Source organism: Euprymna scolopes, chromosome 3 (genome assembly GCF_053919585.1).
Source record: "Euprymna scolopes isolate OS-2025 chromosome 3, ASM5391958v1, whole genome shotgun sequence".
Lineage (NCBI taxonomy): Eukaryota > Metazoa > Mollusca > Cephalopoda > Sepiida > Sepiolidae > Euprymna > Euprymna scolopes.
In genome coordinates this window covers 19,708,771-19,732,910 of record NC_136484.1, presented here as the reverse complement: position 1 = coordinate 19,732,910, position 24,140 = coordinate 19,708,771, and the positions used below count along the sequence as shown (strand labels likewise).

Here is a 24,140-nt window from a genome sequence, read left to right as displayed (position 1 = left end):
TTTTATTAATGAGTCACCACTTATCAAAGATAAAAACCACTCAACGATGAGGGTTATTGAAATGCATAGATTGATAATTGAATGATGGTTAACATTAAGAGAACTGAAAATTATGAATTACATGATTAAAATTTGAGGGCTTATGAAGAGGGTTTTATCACAAGTGTGTATAGACTTTAGATGTGAAGATGACCATGTTGTAGCCATCAAGGAACGATCCTGTGGCAATGTGTTCCACAGGTGTGAAGTTTTGGCAAGAAACTCTGTTTATGGAAATTCCATTTGATATTAGGCATACATAGCAAGAAAGGAAAGTTCTTTATAGTGATGATTGCAAAACACGTTCTTGCTGCGATAGTTTTACAAGGTGGAACCAGAAATGGAAACTAAAAAATTCTTGTCAATCCAAATATTTTTTCTGAATCCAAAAGATTTTTAACCTAAAAGAGAAAAAAAAAAAAAAAATCTAAAGTTACTAAATTATTTTAAATATTTTTATAGCGTTTGCATTTGTCAGTAATTGTGTCCTCCTCCTGATTTTTTTAATCACGTGTTTCTAAAGCAAACCCCTCCCAACTCAAGATTTTCAACCAGAATTCTCTTTTCTGGCATTTCACTTATTTCTTATTTACTTTCATATTTTTTTTATCAACTTAAAACACTTAATGTTTTGCAGAAAAAGACATTAATATGATTAGTCTTCATTTTTTAAAAAAAATCTTTTATTTATTTTTATTTTCAGAATTTTTGACATTTTCAAGTTGGATAATTATTTCTTTCTTTGAACTGTAGAATTTTCTTTTTACCACTCATCATTTGTAACTATTTAGGCTCCTCCCTTTTTCTACTCTCACTGGCAAACACTTAGAAATGTGGTAGACTTTTTATTTCTCCTTGTAAATAAACGTCAAAATATTGACATACAAAGTTAGAAACTCTGCAACGCATGATGTATATATTTTCTTATATAAAGCTAACCATTTCAACTCGGCATTGCCCAGAATTTAGTATATTAAAAAAAATTTTTCTAAATATTATTATGTTCTTTAATTATGTGTTTGTTGAAGTGGGGTTTTATTGAATATTTGCAACCTTTTGATTCGTTTGTCATTCAAAATTTAAATCGGTTTAAGGCCGGTGGGTCTTTGGCTTTCTGTAAATCTTTTTCACAGTAATCATTGTTTATCCTGCATAAATCATTTTACAGAAAATACCGTTGAGAAATTAGTAAAAAAAATCATTTTGTTTTACCTACTAGTTTGTGACATATTTGTGTTAAAAACAATTTAATTTAGTTTCAGTGTAGACTGAAAAATAATCTGCATTCAGCCATTAAGGGAAGTAAGTATTTGTGATGGGACGATTCTAATATTTTTCCCCCGATTCTGATACAATTACCGATTCCGTACTAAATTCCTGATTCTGATTCTTTATAAATGTCTATATATTTTTTTTTACTTGGGAGTAACCACTTATCAAGGCCCGAAAACCACTTAAGGATAAGGGTTAATGAGTGTAAGGTGGTAGTGAAGTAATCATTAATGATGTAAATTGGGTATGATTTGATTATGAGAGCAACTTAACAGGAACTTGCTTACATTAGATTTGAAGGCTACCATGTTGTATTTAGCTGGGAAGCATGCCAGCGGAACAGTGTTCCAAAGGTGGACAGTTCTAGGAAAGAAGCTTTGTTCGTGGAATCTGCGTTTAGATTTAGGCACAGGTAGAGAGTGGGGAAAATCATATATAGTAGTTTTAACTAGTCGTCGTGAAAGTTTGGCAAGGGGGGACCATAGATTGGGGTTCAGGCGAGCACTTACCATGAAAATAGCGATAGAGTAGAAACAGGTTCGCAACGTTCTGTGGGAGCTAGTTCCGGTTGAAGCTTTTTGAGCATTATGACTAGAATGCCATCGGGACCAGTTGCTTTACTAGAATCAAAGTTTTTGATAAGCTTGGCAACATCACGTACAGAAATTTGTATGTTACTTAGTAAATTTTCAGTCACAGGAGGGAATATGGGGGTAGGCAGCCCTAATCACAAGGGGTAGATTTTACTGCAAAGTTCTTGGCAAAGAGTTTTGTTTCAGGTCCATTGATGATGGTAGGGATAGAGGACCTGTTTCTGTTCAGGACTTTGTTTGTTATTCGCCAAAACTGGTAGGAGCCAAGCTGCTGCTTCACTACTTTAAACTTGACGTACTGAGCATAGGAATCTCTTGCATTTTTTTTATTACTCTTTTACAATGGTTGCTGACATTCCTAAAGCTGGCTTTAATTTCATTACATCTATTACGTTGGAAGCAATGGAAATAGTGATTTTTGTGCACAATGGTGACGGTACATATTGGAGTGAACCATGGCTGGTTGTTGGGCTTTTGCTAGAATTTTTTGGAGAAAATGGTTATTTTGTCCTGATTAACATACAAATGCATCTTAAATTTTGTATATATTTTTTCAAACATAAAAATACACTTATGAGGGGTGGGGCTATACATTTTTAAATCAATAAATATTGATTATTTTATTATTACTACCAGCAGTGGAAGATTTTTATGTAAAAAAAATCAAATAAAAAAGATATAATTAAAAGAATCGTTTTTTGAATCAGAAAATAGGCACAGGTATTTCTGATACCAATTTCGATACCCCCCAAAATTCCGATTTTTCTAACTCCGATTAATCGTCCCAACACGAGTAAGTACACAGTCTTTAATTACGATATATTAAATTGATTAAAACTTCTTTTAAATATTGAATATTTTTTTTAGCATATAGGTTACAAATGAGTAGTTTAAAAAGAAAATGTTTTTGAATAATTTCCCAATGGTATTTCCTTTTTAAATAATTTACCTTTCTCGTTGGAGTGAGTATACAAGCAGTATCCAGATTGAGTTTTATTTACAAAAAAATTAGGTAAGCATTCAGAAGTGTGAAAAACAGCTTGATCCAAACGTCCATTAATCCGTTTACTGTATGATGGATTTGTTCTGTTGAAACGACACTAACCCTATTTGGGTTTAACCTGCTTCCTTCAAAGGAGGAAGTTCCATGGGATTATGAAATCCACAAGCATTCCCCAGTCACATGTATATCCCTGTGAGGGGAGATGACGATGTTGATTTTTTGCACCTCTTGCAGGGAGGTGTTGACGTCATCCTACATACAGTGCAATGGTCACCCATCTGGTACTAACTAGGCTCAATGTTGCTTAACTTTGGTTATCTAATGAGAACCGGTATGTGAACCTGATGACGCCATATGTGTTGAAACAATAAAGAATGATAAAAGAGTGAAAAATTAGTGCCAGAAAGACACCGTTACTTTCTGTCTAACTTTATTAGCGACCTACAATTGTCCGTGTAAATAATCTGGTTTTGTTGCCACACCCAAATGAATTAACATACATTTTATGTACACACACACACACACACACACACACACACACACACACACACATATATACAGCACAAATTCTTTTAATTATCAGTTTATGTTGCATATGAGTCATAAAGAAGGAATCCTTATGACTTTCAGTTATGATAATTATTAACTGATTCCACATTATTTTCATGAGTCAATATGCAAATTGAATTTATGTTTGAATTCATGAATATCTTGTGTTCTTTTCACAAGACTTCTTCACTTAATTGTTTCATAGTCTTTATGAAGTACATGATTGACTTAATGGTTGCCATCATGACCTCTTGAATTAGCTCTGTAGAGTTCAAATCATTTGTAGACTAATATTCTTAGGAAAATTATGCATTTACTATGAATAAAATAACTTGTGTTCAATGAATTGTATGCAAATAATGTGCTTTTAAATTGAATGACCTAAAAAAGATTTGTTTTGCCGTAAAGTAAATGTGTATGAATCAACATCATACTCGATTGTCAGAATTGGTTTCCCCTGATTCTTTCTAGAATCAAGTACCATGTGAAAAAATTATGTGAAGGTTGCCAACATCCAAGAGTGAAAGTGGCACTATGGAACCAAGTGGATTCGAACATGGCACACCGTAGTTGTCAACCCCTATTGTTATGTATTTCACCTCCTTTACCAAAATCAGCATTTTATTTTGAATAGCCATTTTATTTTATTGACCGTTGGTACATGTTCTTGAGAACAATAAAATTTAATTCAAGGTAAATCCACCCAGAAAATATTTTTTTTTTAAGTGAGATGACACCATATTCACCAATTAGAGTTACTTTCAATTGTCTAGAAGAAGAAGAAGATGATAATAATAATAATAATAATAATGATGATGATGATAATTTTTTAAAAGCTAACTTAACTCTGTATTCATTCATTACAGTTGTACTTTGTATTTTCCTTTCATTGAAAAAAAAAAATCATACTTACAAATTGTTTTTTTAATATGCTACTTTTTTTGTTGAGACCAAAATTTATATTTTTTTCTTTACAAAAACTATAAAAGTAAAGAAGTGTTGGGGAAAAAAAAATTTACAAAGTATTCATGTCAAAAAGTGTGAATTCATATCCCCTTCTTCCCAGCTAATCATCCATCTAAAGTTATTACTTGCCTGGTATATAGTGTTTTTTATTATTAATGAGTCATCGTCTATCAAGGCTAAAAGCTATTTAAGGATAAAGTTTAATAAGATGAATAGCTTGGCAATTGAATGATAATATTGAAATAATGAATGGAATGAATAAAATTTACTTATGAAGATGATTTATGACAAATAGTTATTGACATTGTATTTGAAGATGACCATGTTGACATCTGAAAGGAAGCAATCTCATGGTAATGTTGTTCATAGATGATTTGCATTTTCCACTGTGGACAGCTGGACAAGAACTTGTTTACATTGGACTTGAAGATGACCATATTGTAGTCAGCTGGAAAGCAGGCCAGCGAAACAGAGTTCCACAAGTGGGCAGTTCTAGGAAAGTTCATGGAATTTGCATTTACATTTATGCACAGATAAAGAGCAAGAGAAATTGTTGATAATGGTTGTAGTTAGACGAGTGCTTTCTTTTGAAAGTTTGGCAGGGGAATATAAATCGAAGCTCAAATGGGCACTTGCTATGAAAATAACGATAGCGCAGAGACAGGCTTAAGAAACAGTTTTGAAGAGGTAATTAGATTTTTTAGTCTTCATTTGGGGGTGGGGGCTACCACACTATATACCTATTCTAATGATGGAAACTTGAGTTGAAACAGCGTGTTATGTGATACATAAGACAACTCGTTTGGGTAAAAATCTATTTGACGTCAATATTGGTTCATATTTCATTAAAACAGCAATGAGGTCAATGCAATCAATACATTGATATTGTTTTTTTCTTTTAGCAGATATATTGACTATACTTGCATCAACATATGAAATCATAGTTTAAATATTCCTGCGCAACTTTACGCGTTTTTTATGAGTGTTTAAAAAAAAAAAAATTGTCAGTACATATGATTATTTAAAAAATATTTTTTGAAGGGGTTATGTGCTAGACTAATCGTGGTTATTGATGCATGCTATCGCACAGACAAGCAGCATTTCTAAACTGTCAGAGGCTATTCATTTCAACATTAATATTGTTGCAGAAGTGTGGGTTTAGTATAATGGATGCAAACAGAGACTATGTAATCAGCTATGCAGAGATCAAATCCTATTGGATTTATTTAGGTACAGACAAAATTGACCTGGCAAAAATAGGGGACCTAGTTTTAAAAGCTGATTTATCATAACTTTTTTGTAGGTTTCTGACTACTTTTTAATTATATTTGAAAGATTAGAGACTAAAGTTTATTTCCTAAAGGAAATAAATATTTGTACACATGAAAAAAAAAAAAGTTATGAAAATGTTTTCACGGCGAGCTAACCAATTCAGCTAAATTTTGAAGTTAAAGAAATTCATTGTAAAAATTCTTTAAAAGATTAATATTAGTTTTCTGGGTCTATTTCAAAGATAATTAGTAAAGTAAAGTCCTAAGATATTGATTTAAATAAAAAGAACACCTTGTTTATACAAAATACAGCTTAATTAGCCCTCAAAAAGCAAGTAATTAAGCCATTCGGCAAAACGCAACCGATAACAGGTTGTATACATGAATATACAGAAGGCCAAAATTTCAGCGAATCAAAACGCTGTTTCAAAATGATGTCATGATAATAAAAGGAGGTAGGGGTGTCAGATTTCTTCTTTTTTTCCCCCAGACGGTCATCCGTATATTCCTATTCTGAACGTTTGTATCAATTTTTATTATTTTTTAATTTAATTATTTTTTATGTTCCTGTTTTTAAATTAATTTTTTTTAAAATTATTGTTCAAGATTATATAAAAATTATGTTACGCTGAAAGTTTCACGTTCTTGCAAGCAAGGAAATTATTAAAATCTTGCATATAAAAATCATGCAAAATCTATAGTTTAAAAAAAAAAGTAGAAATATTTTTGCTATTATAATTTTTTTTGTGTGAAAATATTCAATAAACAATGCTTAATTCAATAGTAATATCAGTAGTTCGAGAAATTCATTTTTCTTCGAGTTATATCGAATTCATTCTTCTTCGAGTTATATCGAATTCATTCATACAGACTTTAGGGCTTTTTTTGTAATGTTACTGTAAAAATTTTTTTTTTTGTTACAAATTATGATGCTTTATTTATATAAAAAAAGCAAAAATAAATTCTTGCATTTTTTATTTACTACTGAAAACCATAACTTTAGTAAAGGTATTTTTTGTTTAAACAAAATAATACATTTCCACTAAGATTTAAATAAAAATAATTAGTTCATTATATTCCGCGATCATTATTTGATAAATACTGAAATTTCATTAAAATTGGTTAATTTCCTGATTTTTGGTGAATTTTTAAGTAAAGGGAGGGGTCAAAATGTTTATAGATTTTGAGCATCGGCATTCATTTTGCCCGTACCTAGATTTATTGTAGTTGAAATCTGTTTAAATAAAAGATGTAACTAATTGGATCACATATTAAGCTCAAGTTATATTGTTTGAATCAGGAAAAAATGAGTTTGTAAAGTCAGTTAAATATAAAAAATAAAGGCAAAATCGAAAATTTGTTTCTTTTGCTTGCTATATTTTCATCACTTTTTTCTATTTTCTTCTCAAACTATGGATTAAATAGTATTAATGACTCTGGTCATATCCTCTATTGTTTATAATGGACTATACAAACATTCTGTTTTATAGTTTTTTTTACTTTTGACCGTCTCACTCTCAACAGACAGAAGCAAGGATGATAGAAACTGCATAAAAAAGCAGGGAAGAATTACACAATATCAAGTAAGAGAGGGTGAGAATAGTAGGCAGAAATTTAGTAAAAAATAGGTAACTTAGTGAATAAATTTCAAGTTACAGTTAATTTTAACAATTGAAATAACACATATTGGTGATGTATAAGTAAATATAACTTTGTTGATGTTCCGGAAGGCGATATAGCTGCAACCATAAAAGTCTCAATATGCTATCTGGAATAGTGAAATGTGACAGGAACAGTCTCAGTTGAGAAGAATGGAGAGCTAGTCGGATGCAAAAAATATATATATTGGTTTTAAATTTGCACATGAATGGAATTTAAATATATCTTTGGTTTCTGAAAATTATTAGAATATTGCAATCTCTTGTTAGTTTGTAATGTTCAAAGGAAATAACCTGGATCTGGTGCAGAAAAGATAGCTCTCAGATAATTCTGAACCAACAATTTCAATAATGAAATTGTGTTTCACTATTAATCAATTTACATAATGGTTGATATGCTGTAGACCGGACCCTAATTAGTCTGCAATTTCAGAACAAATTTTTTCAAGTTTAACCAAATTTCTTTAAACTAGAAGACTTGTTTGCATGATGAAACTTCCAATTAAAAATGTGTGGAACGATGGAAATTATTTCTTCACTCATTTTAAGACTACTTCAAGATCAAAAACGGCTTTCAATAGTCAATGAATTTTCAGACAAGAATTCACATCGATTTTTCGTTTAAAAATATAATTTTTTAAACAAAATTTCCTTCGCATTATCAATTTTTTAATACAATTATCTGGAAATAATCTTCTTTCAAAAAGTTTTTAATTTTTTTTAATTTTTAGAGAGGGATTCATTTTACTTTCATAATTGTCCTGCTAAGTAATCCAGTATGGTTCATTTCATTGACCATTTTCAATCCTCTAATAATATTTCATCATTTGAATGACAACTGATTCTGACCCAACAATAGCTCTTAGTCTTAACTAGCAGGGTTACCCAATGTTGCCTGGGATTGAATGATAATTAATGAATATTTCACACTCCCATATTTTTATTGTCATTGAAATCGATGAAATAGCCATTTTTTTTTTCAATCAAATCGATTGATTGCCTGCTCTAATTGGGGACCCATCATGATACATCGGGAGGAAGCTTCACATGTTTCTCACAGTGACTTAGTTCAGAATATATTTTTGTTTATATTGCACTGTAGAGAACCTAATGTTGATTTTATAAAATTATTTTATATATAATCGCTTGAATTAAAGTTTAAAATGCACAAATCAAGTATCATGCTTCAATTGTGTTCTAAACAAAAACATTAATTTTAAATGTGCCAGTGTCATATCAAAGAACCTACTGTTGATTTTATATGTTGGGCCTTTCGGCTTGTGTGGTAATAAAACTTCTCAAATGCATTTGTGATGTTAGGCTGTGTAAGATATTAACTTTGGTCAAAATCGCCTGTTCCTTCTTTCATTAGATTATTTCGATTATCATTGAAGACATTCGGACACAAAGTTTATCTAAGAACACTAACAGGCACATAAAGTATCTTTGTGTGAAATTTCATAAAAATCGACCCAGCCGTTTTCGTTTTCGGGAACAGGTTCACAGACACACAAAGTTTCTTTTATAGATAGATAAGTACTGACTCATTAGTAAAGAGAAATATTTATTTTCAAACCTGGGTATGACCTTAAAGTAAATTTGGTAGTGAAGGCCTCAAGTTTGAAAGTGTAGAGTTACGTTTGAGTTGCCCTTTTATTCGATTCACTTTACACAAAGCATTAGAATATGTCAAGGTTACATCTATGGTTTAAATAGAATTTTTCATCAGTACAACACAAGATACCCTTGAGCAAAGTGTACATCTCTACCCCCTGTACAAACTACCTGAACCATCCAATCCTTTCTAACCTATTTCTGCCCAATTTTCTCCTTAACCCTGCTTAAGCTTGTTCCACCTGTCCTGGATATTACAAAATTGCATCTAGTAAATGAGGCCCAAATATGAAAGCTTTAGGGAAAGTGGAGTCACCTTTAGTTATTACTACTCCTGGGTCCACTCACCTGAAATGTGCGTACCTTTCCATGGATTAAATAGAAACTATTGTTTTCAGATTATTGGTTGCAAAACAAATTGTATTTCAAAACAAGTACAAAAAGTTAAAAGGATTTTAATATAAATTTTATCCATTAAAATTCCAACATTATTAAGTTAATCTGTTGATCATAGTAAAAGTAATAATACTATAATCTATCCTCTATCTTATATATATATATATATAACAAAAATACGGTAATAAAAAATAAAACACACAATATATATATATATAGATATATATATATATATATATATGCATGCATATAATGGTTCTATTGATTGGTTTCCTAAATGTAAATTCAATGAAACTCGCGTGATTATTAAAGAGTGCACAATTCAGGACAGAGCTGGTATATAGTTTGTTTATTATGCAAATATTATTGGTTACATATGTGCATACATGTTTCAGTGAAATCCTAATTCAAGGATAACGCTTCATCAGACCAAAAAATAATCGATATTGAAACAAGAGTCAAAGTTACATTAGTTTTTATAAGATATTAGAGTGTGGCTTACGTTCTGGAAGAAAGTGGGATCTATACTATGTGAATGCGAGCAGTGGGGGTTTTGGAGGGAGGTGTGGTGAAGGAAGGGAGTAGGGGTGAGAGAGGCGGTGGGAAGTATGTTTGGTTTAGCTGTTGCAGTGGGAAGGTGTTAGTATTTTTTTAACTTTTGTTTATTGGTCTAAGTTTTCACTTTGGTCTGAAGTAGTACTATACTCTTATTGTTGCTATTTCCCTATCTTAGGTTTTTATGGTTGTTTTTTTTTTTTTTCTGATGAAGACTTCATTTTCCTATTGACAAGTTTTATTTTTTTTATTTCATTTATTTTTTTATCCGTTCATTTGTTTTTAGTTTTCAAATTAATTCTTTATTTGTTTATTTATTCATAAAATATATGTCCATATGGTCAAATTAACAGTTAGTTGAACAGATAAATGGGCTTATTTATAAAATTTGAATCATATAAATAAGCCCATATATCTGTTCAACTAACTGTTAATTTGACCATATGGACATATATTTTATGAATAAACAAACAAATAAAGAATTAATTTGGACATAGTATACACCCCACTTTCTACCAGAATGTAAACCACACCCTCTGGTCTGATGAAGTGTTATCCTTGAATTGGGATTCCACCGAAACATGTATGCACATATGTAACCAATAATGTTTGTATAAAACAAATTATATACACACACACACGCACATGAGGGGGTCATTCAAAAAGTAATGCGTTCTATTTTTTTATTCTGATTAAATGGATCAACTCCTGCCATGAATGTGCATTAGAAGCAGAGATGCACCATTGAATTCCTGACAAAAGTGGATTGAGAATGATGGTGATTATGTACAAAAATAAATGTTTAAGCACAAAAGGACACTGTTTAATGGTACCACTCTCGTCTTTGTAGCTCTTTAACTTTTTGAGTGTGTGTATGTGTTGGGACCAATGATCGGAATCGAAAATCTGAAAATTTGGAATTTTTGAGGTTTAGGAATTGATATCAAAATCGGAAAATTTGAGTCTATTTCTGATGCAAAAATCGATTAGTTGATTTTCTTTAACTTAGTTTACCAATGATATATTCATTGATTTCAAGCTACTAGTAAAACTAAAGTCATACCTCGCCCCCTTTTTAACATTTGCAAAATTATATGCATACATATTACATGGGTTTACGGTAACCTAAACATTGAAAAACAAAAACAACTCTATAGCTATATATTTAAAAATTGAAAAAAAAAAATCAGAATTAGTAATTGTATTGGAATTGGGAAAAATACTGGAATCGTCCCATTACTAATGTATACATTACTATATATATATATATATATATATATATATATTCGTCTCATATTGAAAATTGTATGCAAGATCAACCTATTCAAAGTATTTAGGGGAATTGAAAAAAAACAAAAAACAAATAGCAAGTCAGACATCCATCGCTGTCAATCTTTTTCTGCAATAAAATTGTTTTGTATTTTCTCTACCAATTTATACGTTTTTTTTTTTTAAAGCTATCTAGTCTGATATATTTTCTTTTTCTTTCTGTTTAATTTCACTGATTTAGACATTGTTCTAAATCTGAATATTGCTGCAAACCCTGGAGAAACAATTTGTTTCTATCATTTTCAATGGAGGATATAAACTCATTAAATATTTTGCAATTCATAAATTGATGATAATGCCAAAAAATGTTAATTACAAACTATTTACCATCTCAATTTTTATATCGATGATCAAAAATGATGGTCTTATTTTTAAATGTATTATATTTAAGATTTTATATTTTTTCAATGTTACTAATATCTTTGTATTTTCTGTTATTTTAAATACTTGCCAGCTTTTGCAACATTTTTAAGCAAATGTGAACTAACCATTTTTGTTTTAACTTTCAGTTTGTCAACTGCTGAATGTTATTTTTATCTATAACAGTTTCAAATCTCCAGCATTAGATATAAAGCTTGATTATTGGCAACTCTTGTACTGCCCTTTGTTCACATATTCCTGGAATTTTAGTCAGCATGTGATTTAGTTGTGGTGTTATGGAAACCAAAGATGTCTTTTACAGGTACACCACTGGATTACCATCAACTGATCGTCTGGAATCTTTAATTTTAGTACCAAAACAAAAATTTGTTCCAAGTTAAAAAAATCACGTTTCTAACAGATTAGTTAATTGTCACTAAATCTAACAATGATTCAAGTTAAAGATGTATTAAAAATATATTGGATATGTATACTTATTTATCTTAAAACATTTCCTAAAGCTTGTTCACTCTATTCGAGATACTGTCTTTTGGTGAATGTCTTATTGACTAAATTGTAGGCTCTATGAGCTTTTAAGGAGAATGTAATTACTGAAATTTTTTAATATTATAGTAATTGTTGGACTTTTAATTTAATCTTCTTATACACACACACCGGTTCTATGGATTGGTTTCCTAGATATAAATCCAATGAAACTCGCATGATTATTAAAGAGTGCTCAATGCAAGACAGAGCTGGTATATGGTCTGTTTATTATACAAACATTATTGATTACATATGTGCATACATGTTTCAGTGGAGTCCCAATTCAAGGACAACACTTCATCAAACAAAAAAAGAATTGATATTGAAACAGATGTCAAGACCACATTGATTTTTATAAGATATTTTGGTGCGATCTACATTCTGGGGAAAATTAGGGTGTATACTTTGTGAATGTAAGAAGTAGGTTTTTTTTTTTTAGGTTTGGTAAAGGGAGGAGTTCTCCTGTGTGTAAACTGTCATTAGTAGGTAGGTGTTAGGTGATTCTTTTAGCTTAGTGGTTATTGCCCTTGATTTAAAATTTCCCATATCTTAGGTTTTTATGGCTGTATATCTTTTATTGATGACTTAAATTTCCTTTTGACAAGTGTTATTTTTATTTATTAATTTATTTTTATCTCATTTTTTTATTTATTCGTTTGTTTTTCGTTAGAAAACTAAAAACAAATGAATGAATAAAAAAAATCAACTTGTCAAAAGGAAATAAGTCACCACCAATAAAAGATATACAACCATAAAAACAACCTAAAATATGCGAAATTTTAAATCAAGGGCAATAACCACCAAGCTAAAAGAATCACCTAACACCTCCCTACTAATGACAATTTACACACGGGAGGGGGAGACAGCATTCCTCCTTCCCCTCATCACCCCCCCCCCCCAAAAGAACACCCCAATTTTCACCAGAATGCAGATCACACCCAAATATCTTATAAAAACCGATGTGGTCTTGACACCCGTTTCAATATCAATTCTCCTTTGGTCTGAAGTGTTGTCCTTGAATTGGGACTCCACTGAAATATGTATGCACATATGTAACCAATAATGTTTGTATAATAAACAGACTATATATATAGAGAGAGAGAGAGAAAGAGAGAGTATTAATCTGAAAAGAATAAAACAATTTCTGTAGGAAATCTCAAACGTGAAAATTCAATGCGAAAGAGTATACATAAGAAAAAACACAACACAAACTTAGCCCAATCTCATTATAGATTTTAAGTCAGATGCTAACCTGACTAGCTCTTCTCATTTGAGAAGGCCCGAAGTGGGTTAAAATAAATTTGAGATTGTGCTAAATTTTTCTTCTATTTTTTCTTTTAACTTATAATGGTTATATTATTCAACATGTTATGTAAAAAAGGAAATATTAAAAAAGTTTTTATTTTTTAATTGATATTTCATTTTATTAAGAGAAACTTAATTTAAGGCTTCAGTTTCTTATATAAACAGCCATAAAATTGATTTAAAATCATTTCATTCAATATATTTATACCTAAGATTTCAATTTGTAATTGAATTCAACTGAGGAATAAAACTTTGTTGAAATAAATGCCTGCAATATTCCGTTTTCCACACACACACATAGGTGTGCATTTCACATGATCTCTTTGAAGTAAGTAACCCACATTGGTTTATCAAAATAATTAATATATTTCCCACCACATAGGACTGAGATCAATGAGATACATGTGAAGAAAAAAAAAGGATGTTTAGGTGTGGCATTCACGTTTAGCCAATTTCTTAGATTTGCAGAAGGTGGTGGATGTCCGTTTTCGTATCATAAAATGCAGATTTTTTTGTTGGAAATTTGATAGTCTAGCTGGGCTAAGAAAGCTGACACAGTGCGACCAATTCAGTGGTGTATGCATAACATTAACCAACAAGTTGTGTTTAGTCTATTTCTGCATGTTGATCTGTGCATGTTCTTCAAGGGCAGTACCTGGGTTAGCATGTGATTCTCTGTTGATAACAACAACTGACATATTGTTCTTTCCTGTTTCATTCATTTTTTTTCCTCCTATCCGCTTACCACATCATAACCCTCTTGTTTGTCTTGTTTACTTTTTACAAACCAAGTTTTATTTGCTTAATATTCCGCCTCCGCTTTTACTTCCTCCATTCCAAAGCTTCACCCCTCATTTCTGTTTTCATCATTTGCACCCTCTTCTGTCCTCAATGTTGCCTTTTTTTTTCCCAACCCACCACTTTTTTTTTTTTTTTTTCAATGCATGATTGTTTTTGCCTGCTCTTCCGTCCCGTGGAACTACTTTTTTTGGTTTCTGGTTTTCGTCTGTGATAATGTGGCCACTCTTGTCGATGTTGTGTTTGTTTGGTCTTTCATATGTGTGTGCATATCTGTCTTTGTGTGTATCGTGTTTATATCGAATGTCCAAGCCAAGCAAATCTTCCCTACAAGGACAAAAGATCTACTACCCACACTTGATGACCAACCGAGTGACCACCACCAATTCCATGACCACCACCACCACCAAGAGGCATGTGTCTAAGCATGAAAACTGATTCTAAATCAAACTTTTCAGGACTCTCTCCCTCTTTTTCTTCCTCTCAAAAAGCGAGAAAATGAAACTGTTTTTATAATTCATAAACGTTTATTTGTACAGATTTTATTTTATTTCTTTTACTGTAATGATTTCTTTGTTGAAAATATCTTAAACAAATATAGCGTTAATAGTTTTATAGGAAGAAAATATAGGCACAAAGTTATAGGATTAATATTGATAGAATAAGACAAAAATTTGATCCAGAATGTATTTGTTATAATGGTGCATCAACAAAATAATCTGCTACTAAATTTGTTCTGCTTTTTTTTATGAGTGGTGGTGTTAGTATACACTTCTTAGGGAGAAAAGACTCCTCCTCCTTCGTCTGAATATCACTAAGTAAAAGGAATATTGATTAAATGAAGTATGTATTCAATAAAATAGATTCAAAATCTACTTTTCTTAAAGAACATGGCTGGATTTGCTCCATTTGATTACAACGAAACAGAAATACTAAGGTTGTATGAGCTAAGCTTTAATGCACAACAAGCCACAAACTGGCTTTACTTTATATATTAGATTATCAATCATAATTGTTTGTCTTTGTTTTGTTTTGTTTTTCCCTGAACCAACTACTCTTCTGTTATTGGCTTTTGATTCTGTTGCATGCTTGATCCCATTTTTGCATGCATGTTGTGTATGTTTCCCTCTTTTGACTCCCAATTGCTCATTTGGTCTTGTCTATTTAGAAAATGTCAACTGCCAGCAGAGCTTCGTTTTCCTCTAGGCAGTTTCAGTATCTCTGTCTCAGGGACAATTACATGTCATCTTGTTGCATCTCCAACTGCATGAAGACAATGTGTAAAACGGATCTTCTAGTCTTTATGTGTGTGTGTGCGTGTGGGTGACGGTAGTTGATTGTAGTTTTCGTGTGTCTGATTTCAGATCTGAGACAAGTAGTAGTGATGAGTCAAGTGATTCTGACAGCAGTGACTCGGACTCGGGCTCTTCAACCAGCAGCTTTGAAGAGGGCTCGTATGATGGGAGGCAGGGCAACATCATTTATAGCTGTAAAGACGATGAAGCCATAGCACAGGGCATCCCCGGAGCCAAAATGTTTGATCAGAACATCCGGGAGACGTAAGTAGACCTTGACACATGCAAAAGAGCCAAGAAAATCCTATTAACAAAGATCTTTTTTTTTTTTTTTTTGTAAATGGTCTCGCAGCAAATATTGATTGTTAGGTCAGAATGAAATAGTTGGGTTCTTGTCAAAGGAGCAATTTCAAAATTCAGATGCTGACAATGCATTCTCTCTTGATTCCCCATTCAGAAATCTTTCCCCTTTTCTCTGCAAACACCAGGAAATGCTGTTTCCTTCTGCTTCTCTTACTCATTTTTCTTTCAACTTGAACAAAATGAATACCCTTTTTTTTTTTTTTTTTTTTTTTGCAAAATAAGAAACGTGTTCTTGTTTTTATCGTTAAAGCATGAAAAAGAGCTATGCTCAATTGTGAGCCAGGAAAAAAGAAACAATAAGAACGGAGACTCTTTCATTCAACACCAAATTGTATGATTTGATGTTAACTATTCGTATTTGGAGTTGTAAACCAGAAATCAAAATATTATTAGTAGCTATCCCAAAGAAAAACTTTATTTTTATTGTTCCGTCTCGTGAAGACCACATGTTCCCTTGTCTAGAGAATGTGTGATGTCTTACGACAGAAAGTATAAACCCATCCATCCACCGTGGCTGCAGCTGAGATTGAACTCACATGAGTTTGTAGTGTAATTCAAATCTTGTCAGTAACTGAATACTTAATGCTTCGCCAGGGCTATCATGGGTATTTTTTATTGTGATGCCATCACAAGATGGGGTGCTTGCCACGGTTTAAGAGAGTCCCATCTACCCTCGAGAGAATGATAGACCATGCCAATTTCTCAACCTGATATTTTACCTTTCGGTACATACAGCGCCTCACCTTCCTAAATGGTCACCCATCTGGTACTGACCAGGCTCAACATTGCTTAACTTCGGTGATCAGGTGAGAACTGGTGCTGTATTAAAGCATAAACACTTCTCCAAACTCAAGACTTCAAAAATTATCATAATATCGACTTTACAAAGTCTTGATATAATTTGTAATGTTTGTAATTGAATTCGATTTTATCACATCATATCACATATTATTTTACATTATATCAAGACTTTACGAATTATAATATCGACAGGTTTATTGAAGTTGAAGAAGGTAAAAACTGAAACAAAACAGATACAGAAATATTGTAAAGCTTGGGTAGAAGGAAATGCAGTAAATGTTTTATGTACGGGAGAATTAAATAAGTTTAGAGGACAAACATACAAACGAAATAAACTAAGTAAAGAAAGAAAATTAAAGTTTCAGTAAAGAGACAGAAGATTAGAAAACATACAGTGAAGGTCTGACATCAAGAAAAAAGTGTCGGGCAGTCTATCGCTAGGCGTGGCGGTCACACCATAAAAGAAAGGGAAATAAAAATGGTGCCAACAGTGAAGGGCAACAAGTTGTCCCTTCCAGATAAAAGAGAGCACTAAGGGGAGGTAGTGGGCAGTAAAAAGATTGAGTCACGACAGTCATTGTATCATGATGTAAATAAGAGAAAGGATATCTGTCTCCATTATAATAAAAGTTTAGTTTTGATAGAAATCCGAGTTCATAGATGAATTAAGTAAACGACAACTGACAACATTTAAGATTCATAGATGTCATTTACAAGTTGTAAAGCGCAACAACAAAATGTCCTGTTAGTTCAATCTCAAAACTCCAATTGCTTAGGTGGAAAAAACCATGCTGCATAAAAATGCAAGAATATTCCAATATGTATTTTTATGCCAAGACATTTAATTGGTCAATGAGCCAATCACTCAGTGTTAAACTTGTCTATTTACCTTAAAATATCTGATTGCTTCAACATCTACAAGTTTTAATTATGACGATTTTAAGTTTGTTGGAAATTAGAAAATTTTGTTTTGTGGTCTAAATTTAAAGCAAATTCCATTGTTTGCAATGAGGACTACCAACCTGCTGAACTTCCCATCATGGTTGTAAGCATTTTGAGCAACATCCATTTGGCAAACTTATCCAAAATCTTGATGAAATCAATTGATTCGGACAACATTCTAATCATAATATTTAAAAAGCTGCAACCAAAACCAACTCTTATTATAACATAGTGCATATGAGCATGTGGAAAAATATCAGCGGCAGCAAATGATGGCTGGCTTGCGAAGAGATTATCAGCAGCAATAACCGAAAAATATGCATATGCAAATTAGGAAGTGTGCACGAGAAGAAAAAAGGAAAAAAGTGCACTACATTGTCGGCGGAAGCAAAGTGTAATGTCAAAGAAAATGGATGTGTACAGTCGAGGATGAGAATACGTCAGCATGCAGTCGAAGAAAGAGAAACACACACCAGGCTAGATGGACATGTGGCAGCGAGAAACTTTTTAAGTGGTGTCTTGACAGTTTTCTAATAATTAAAGAAAAAGAAAAATCAGATAGGGGGAATAATTCTGATTGTTTTAGTAAGAGTTAGCAGTCCTTTGTTTTTTTTTTTCAGTTTAGATACTGGATCCAATGAAGGAGGATATGGTTATTGAAATATAAAACAAAATTAAACATAATAGATCTCTGGCAATACTGGATCAGCACAGCTAGTATAATATAAAGCTATTGTCAAATGCTTACAACGTTGTGGAAAATTATTTAGTAGTGACCCTGACATTTCCTAATAGGAAACGATTAACATCAAAAACGTCCTTCAATATAACAACTATCCAGCTGTTTGACAAAAGCAGAAATAAAAAAAAACTAAAGAGAATTAGTAAAACCAGCTACCATAGTCTGTCTTCTTTAAATTAAATGTGTGCCCAAAATGATCCAAAAGTTTGTGGTTCATCAAGATAATATTCAGAAGCAGTAGATCCTTTTCCCTAGTCAAATTTGACATGAGAAACGTCATCGAAAACTGAATTCTATTTTGTATAGTTGTGGCAAGGAATATGAAGGGAAAACTAAACTGACTGTCCTCTGACATAAAAAGGGTCATAATTCTTAAATATATCTATAATCGATAGTTGTGCCAGCTTGGTGCAGATCACAACAAAAGGCCCAGGATTGTTTGTAGTGTTCCTTGTAGTTGCAGATCTGTAGTTAGCGCTCAGCTTTCAAGGCCATTAGAATCAGATTGTATATAGATCACTTGATATTTCCCAAATCTAAATTGTCACCTATCGAAGTGCTGGCCACTTAACATTGCTTAACTTTGAGGAACCAGTGTGTCAGCATGATTATGGCTGTATTCTGCCATAATTATGGGTGAGAAAGAACATTTGGGCATCACTTTTCACGTGAGGAGTTGTTTATACAAATTCATGTGTAATGAAATATTAATATCCAATAACCAATCAGAAGAATAAGACATTTGAAAAAGTCTTTATACAAAGTGCCCTTCCATCAAAGAAAGAAAATGGCGCCTATAAAATTCAGTCCTTTCTGCAAGCCAACTACATTTCATAAAAATGAACTTCAATTTACGCCTGACTTGTACACCATGAATGAATGATATGAAAGTCCAACAATCTGTTTTATCACCGTTCAAATCATAAGCACACCTGAATATGATGTGCAAAATTGTTAATAACTAGGACCATCCTCTGTTGACACTGTCCTGATTTTATCTTCTGATCATGAATCATCCGGAGATTGTTTTAATAGACATTTGCAAGTTTATCTCACAAATAAAAATCTGGGTAATTATGGTCCGGTGAGTGTGAAGCTCATTCAGTATCATACTTCTACTGATGAAACTATTACCAAAGTGTCCCTACATATCATTTAATGGCAATAAAAGAAAGACTGTTGGCCACTGATGATTGAAACTCAGTAAATATAGACTAAAGTTTATTTTTATTAAATATGGTTGGATGGCAAAAAGGATTGTGAATTTTATAACTGATTCCATGGATGACATTTTAGATAATCTTGAATCATAGTTATGCATGGGAAGTTATGGTGGTCACATGGTTAACGACACAGACTGACGACCTGGATGTCCAAAGTTCGAATTCAGTTCGTTTTGTAGAAATCACTTTCACTTAGGATGTTGGCAACCTTCATGTGGCCCCTCTTGTAATTCCCAATGTAAACCAATGCCAACATTATAATCTTTGGGTTCATACGATATAATGATAATGATGGTCAAGCATAGCATACTAACAAAAATGATATATTAAATTGAAATGTGACAGACCAACTGACGAACAATGCCTCTCACATAAAAAATGTTGAAGTAAAAATTCCTATTTGGCTTTGTTTCTTTGCCTGGCTCTAATTTTAACTTTACCAAAATTGCTATTTTCAAAACGTTCTGATTTTTATTCGGATTTTTTTCTTAGCAAAGTAAGAAAACAAGAATTACGATCTGGAAAATCTAAAAATATTTTAGTTAAGAGAACGCATTTTTTTTATAATGCCTATTGCAGTCTTGTGAGCATTTACCTTATAAAATAAACATTCATCTCCTGTGTTTTTTTTTGTTTATGTTTGCAATTAGTTTCTGTTTAGCAGTTTATAAATTGATGGATAAATACTTGCAAATAAAATGATAGGATATTTGAGAACTTTATTCAACATTGTTAAAACATCAGACAGTGAACATAAAAAAAAACTATAAAAACAAAAAGAAAAAACATATACAATGATTAAGCATTTTTTACAAATGAAAATAATACCGGGTGACCCAAAATAATTGCCAACCAGCCATGGAATTTGGTTCAAATAAACTTCAGTCGGTGTCTGACTTGTCTATCAAGTTTCAGTTACAAATGAACTACAATCTTTGTTTTATTGTTATTCAATAATAGGCTTTAAATGTGCACCTGTGCATTGCAAGCACAATTGAATACAATTGATTTTGACTGGGATAGTCCTATTCAGTTTAGGAATAGTTTTGAAATTGTTTGGGTTTGGCTTATTTTTAAGGTAATGTTTTAGATAAGTTCTTTTAGGGGTGGAGAGGTTATGGTTCGGTGAATGTAAAATCCATCCAGGATCACACTTCTTACTGATGAAACGATCATTAAAGTGCCCCTATCACTGAACAGTGATAAAACAAAGACTGTTAGCCATTCATGACTTAAACTTAATGGAAAAGTTAGGTGTAGACTGGAGTTTAATTATGACTAGATTTCAGAAAGGATTGTGAATACCCTGTACAATTCAACGTGAATGTTTTTATATATTTCTCTTTTTAGAAAATGGAAATTTTCTTCATGAAATTGATTTTTGTTTTAATCATTCTGAAGAATTCCTATTACGATTGATTAAATGTCAGGCGTATTGTAAACATCATCGATCATGTTTTTTTCTCCAAATTTATCTAATTATAAGTTTTTAAAATTTTTATTTGACTAGTGCATTATCTATTATTTTTTCCTTGCAAATTACATCATCGTTTGCTTTCTGTTAAAACGTGAAACGTGCAAAAACTTTTGACTCCTACTTAGCTGTTCTATCTAAAATAATTATATATACATTATATTTTTGAAAAAAAAAATGTAATCATTTATACAAAGTTATTCTATTTGCATTGTAGTCTCTTTTTCATGTGAAACAAAAACAATTTCTTTATAATCCCAATTTCTTTTACTTTTTTAATTTCTTTCAAAACATTTTTCTCTTTGCATTTTTTCATTACTAAATCCCTCATCTCTTGTTTCTATTTTCCTTATTTTTAAAATTTACACAAAGCTTTATGCATTTTTCTAATATGCTCTGATCTTTTTACTTTTGAATTGGAGACAAAACTGTCGTTTTTTTTTTCTTCTTTTATATTTTTGTACCAGAGATAGTATAAGTAATCAAGAATACCTCCCCTTATTGTGTGATTACTTCCCTTTTGTGGGGAATGGGGTAGGGAGACTCTTTAAATAAGTACAGAACTATAAAATCACACTGAATCTGTATCAATGTTTCTAAGCAGGATAAAACTTTCTCATTTGTCATTACAGATAGACTTATGTAATTTCAAATTGCAGTTTGAAATTTCTTGGTTTCAGTTACTCTATAGTTTGAACTTTTTACTTTTAATGTCCATTTAAATGATTGGTTTTTCTCTTTTTAATCAAAATAAGAGTCGCATTTACTTGGTTAGCAGCTTTATTTTATTAATCCTGGCATTAACTGAACATAAACGGCTGGATTTCTTGAGCAACATTCATCATTTTATGCATTAAATATTTAAGCTCTCCTTTGGGAGCTCACGTTCTGATTTCTTCTGGTTTTCAACTGAACATAAAATGACTGTAGTTTCGTTTGGTTATTAAAGATAAAGCTTAAATGTTATTTTCTTTTTTTCTGCCCCTTCCCCCCCCTCTTCTTTCATTAAAATTGCTTTCATTTTCTTGTGATTTTCATTTTTTTTTTTTTTATTATCATGCTTTCATTCTCATCTTGCTCATCCTTCTGTTTGTCTCTTTCTTCAAGAAATTTTGAAAAGGTAAGATTATTTATTCCATTATCCAATGAAAGCAGGTTTAACACAAGGATTTTTTTTAGGCGAATAACATGAAACGGCTCAGGGCCTGTTAAAATAAATAACATGAGGCTTTCTCAACTTGAAGATTTGACAAAAGTAATCAAAGATTGATCTTTAATTCAAATCTTTAATAAAACGAGGACCCTAGAAAGAGTTGGGAGTGGTGTGTTGTTTCAAGTGATCTTTAAGCCTTCACTATGAATGGGCACAGCTCCAAATAAGTAAAAATTACTTAGACAATATCAGTTTTAGGACAATGATGAAGTAGTAAAAAATATGATTTTTTAATTTTGAATGAATTTAGTTTTCACAAGTTAATAATTCATTTAGAAATAGATCTGGAAAGATAGTTATGACATCCAAGTCACTAACTTGGAAACTTTCACATCTGGAAGGAAGGTTAAAATCCAGTTAAATGGCAGTTTCCCTAGTTGGACGAGAGAACATGGTCATGCCAATGATCTCTTTATTCACTATACCTTGCATCCTCTTCGTTTATTTTTCTGGGTTGTATTAAAGGAGAACATGTATTCAATAGAAAGCACACATCCAATTCACTCGACTTTATGAATAAGGAGTGAATATATCAAAATTGAAGGCAACATTTATTGCATCAAGTGAGCAAAAATTTTGTGAAATGCATCAATATTTGCATTTAAAATGACTGAAATCATTAAATCATATTGAAAAGAAATTGTATGTTTATCTATTTGACCAAATGCAGTGGACACACGGTACAATAAATAAGTATAAATGAAATCCCAAAAAGGGTCATTTTTTTTTTTTTATTTCTTTAAATTTTTCTGGTTAGAAAATTTGGATTTTGGTTCAGTAATTTAAAACTTATTTCTCTGCAATGTCTTCATTTTGAAGATAAATATCTGAATATATATTTTTGTTGTAGAAAACAAATTAAAACTAACTGAATCATCCCATTAATTTTTTTTTACTTTTTCTAATTAACTGATAATTTGGAAACTTTTATGAAAGTTTTTTTTATTGTTTTGCTTTGTGTTGTTACTGGTTAGTTATTTGATGTTAAAAAAAAAAAAAAAGAGCAAGTTGCACATTTAAAGAATTAAACATGTTCTATACTGCAAACCCCTTTATGGTGCAGCTGAGAAGTATGACTTGAGGCCGATTGACAAATGATTTTTCTTTTTAAAGATTTTTAAAGTAAATTAAGTAAATTTTATTTGAAAATACATCCAATAATATCTGAGGATGTGTTCAAAGCTAAAAAGATTTTAAGTATTAAACAAAATTAAAGAAGTATCTTCATTTATATTTCTTTTTGTCTGTTTCACTTTTTCATGGAAACTACTGAGCCGATCTGGCTGAAATTTTGTATAGACCTTTGTTATGATAAGGCGCAGCAAACAAAGTATTATGGTATCCATTCAGTTATGAATTAATAGGGATCATTACTTAATGCAAAAATGAGCTCATATCAATTTGGTATAAAGAACTCGTTCGGAGTCAAAAGGCTATAACTTTTGTCCGTTTCCAACAAGCTACTTTAAAATATCTGATAAAAGATATAATCAACGTATCATTCACTTAACTTGTCATGCAATAAACTAAGCTATATTGTTACAGAGTGAATTAATTAAAAGTGTATTTACAATGTACATAAAAATATGACCAGTGAAAAAAAAAAATCTCATACTTCAATTAAATTTTAAAAAATTATACTTCAAATGTAAATATTTCTTTAAATATCTTAAGATTAGAAATTCCATTTTGGTTAGCAACACGGAAAAATACCCGAAACGACAAAAAAAAAAAAAACATGACATTTTAATGAGAAACAACTTTTCTTTTAGGTTCTTCTCTTTATTAACATTTGTCAATATAGAACTAAAGTTGCATTTGTTGCATGTACGA

The 24,140-nt window shown here is 31.4% G+C and overlaps 1 protein-coding gene across 20 annotated transcripts in view; it reads left to right on the top strand.

The window, feature by feature from the left end:
- Positions 1 to 24,140, top strand: part of LOC145253353 (uncharacterized) — a 692,561-nt gene that overhangs the window by 627,883 nt on the left and 40,538 nt on the right. For 16 of the 20 annotated variants that reach the window (XM_080112927.1, XM_080112928.1, XM_080112926.1 and 13 more), the window contains one exon: positions 15,619 to 15,813. The exons of the other annotated variants lie outside the window; for them this stretch is intronic. In XM_080112927.1, coding sequence (XP_079969053.1) covers positions 15,619 to 15,813 — 195 coding nt within the window. The remainder of the gene's footprint in view (positions 1 to 15,618; positions 15,814 to 24,140) is intronic. 20 annotated transcript variants of the gene reach the window in all.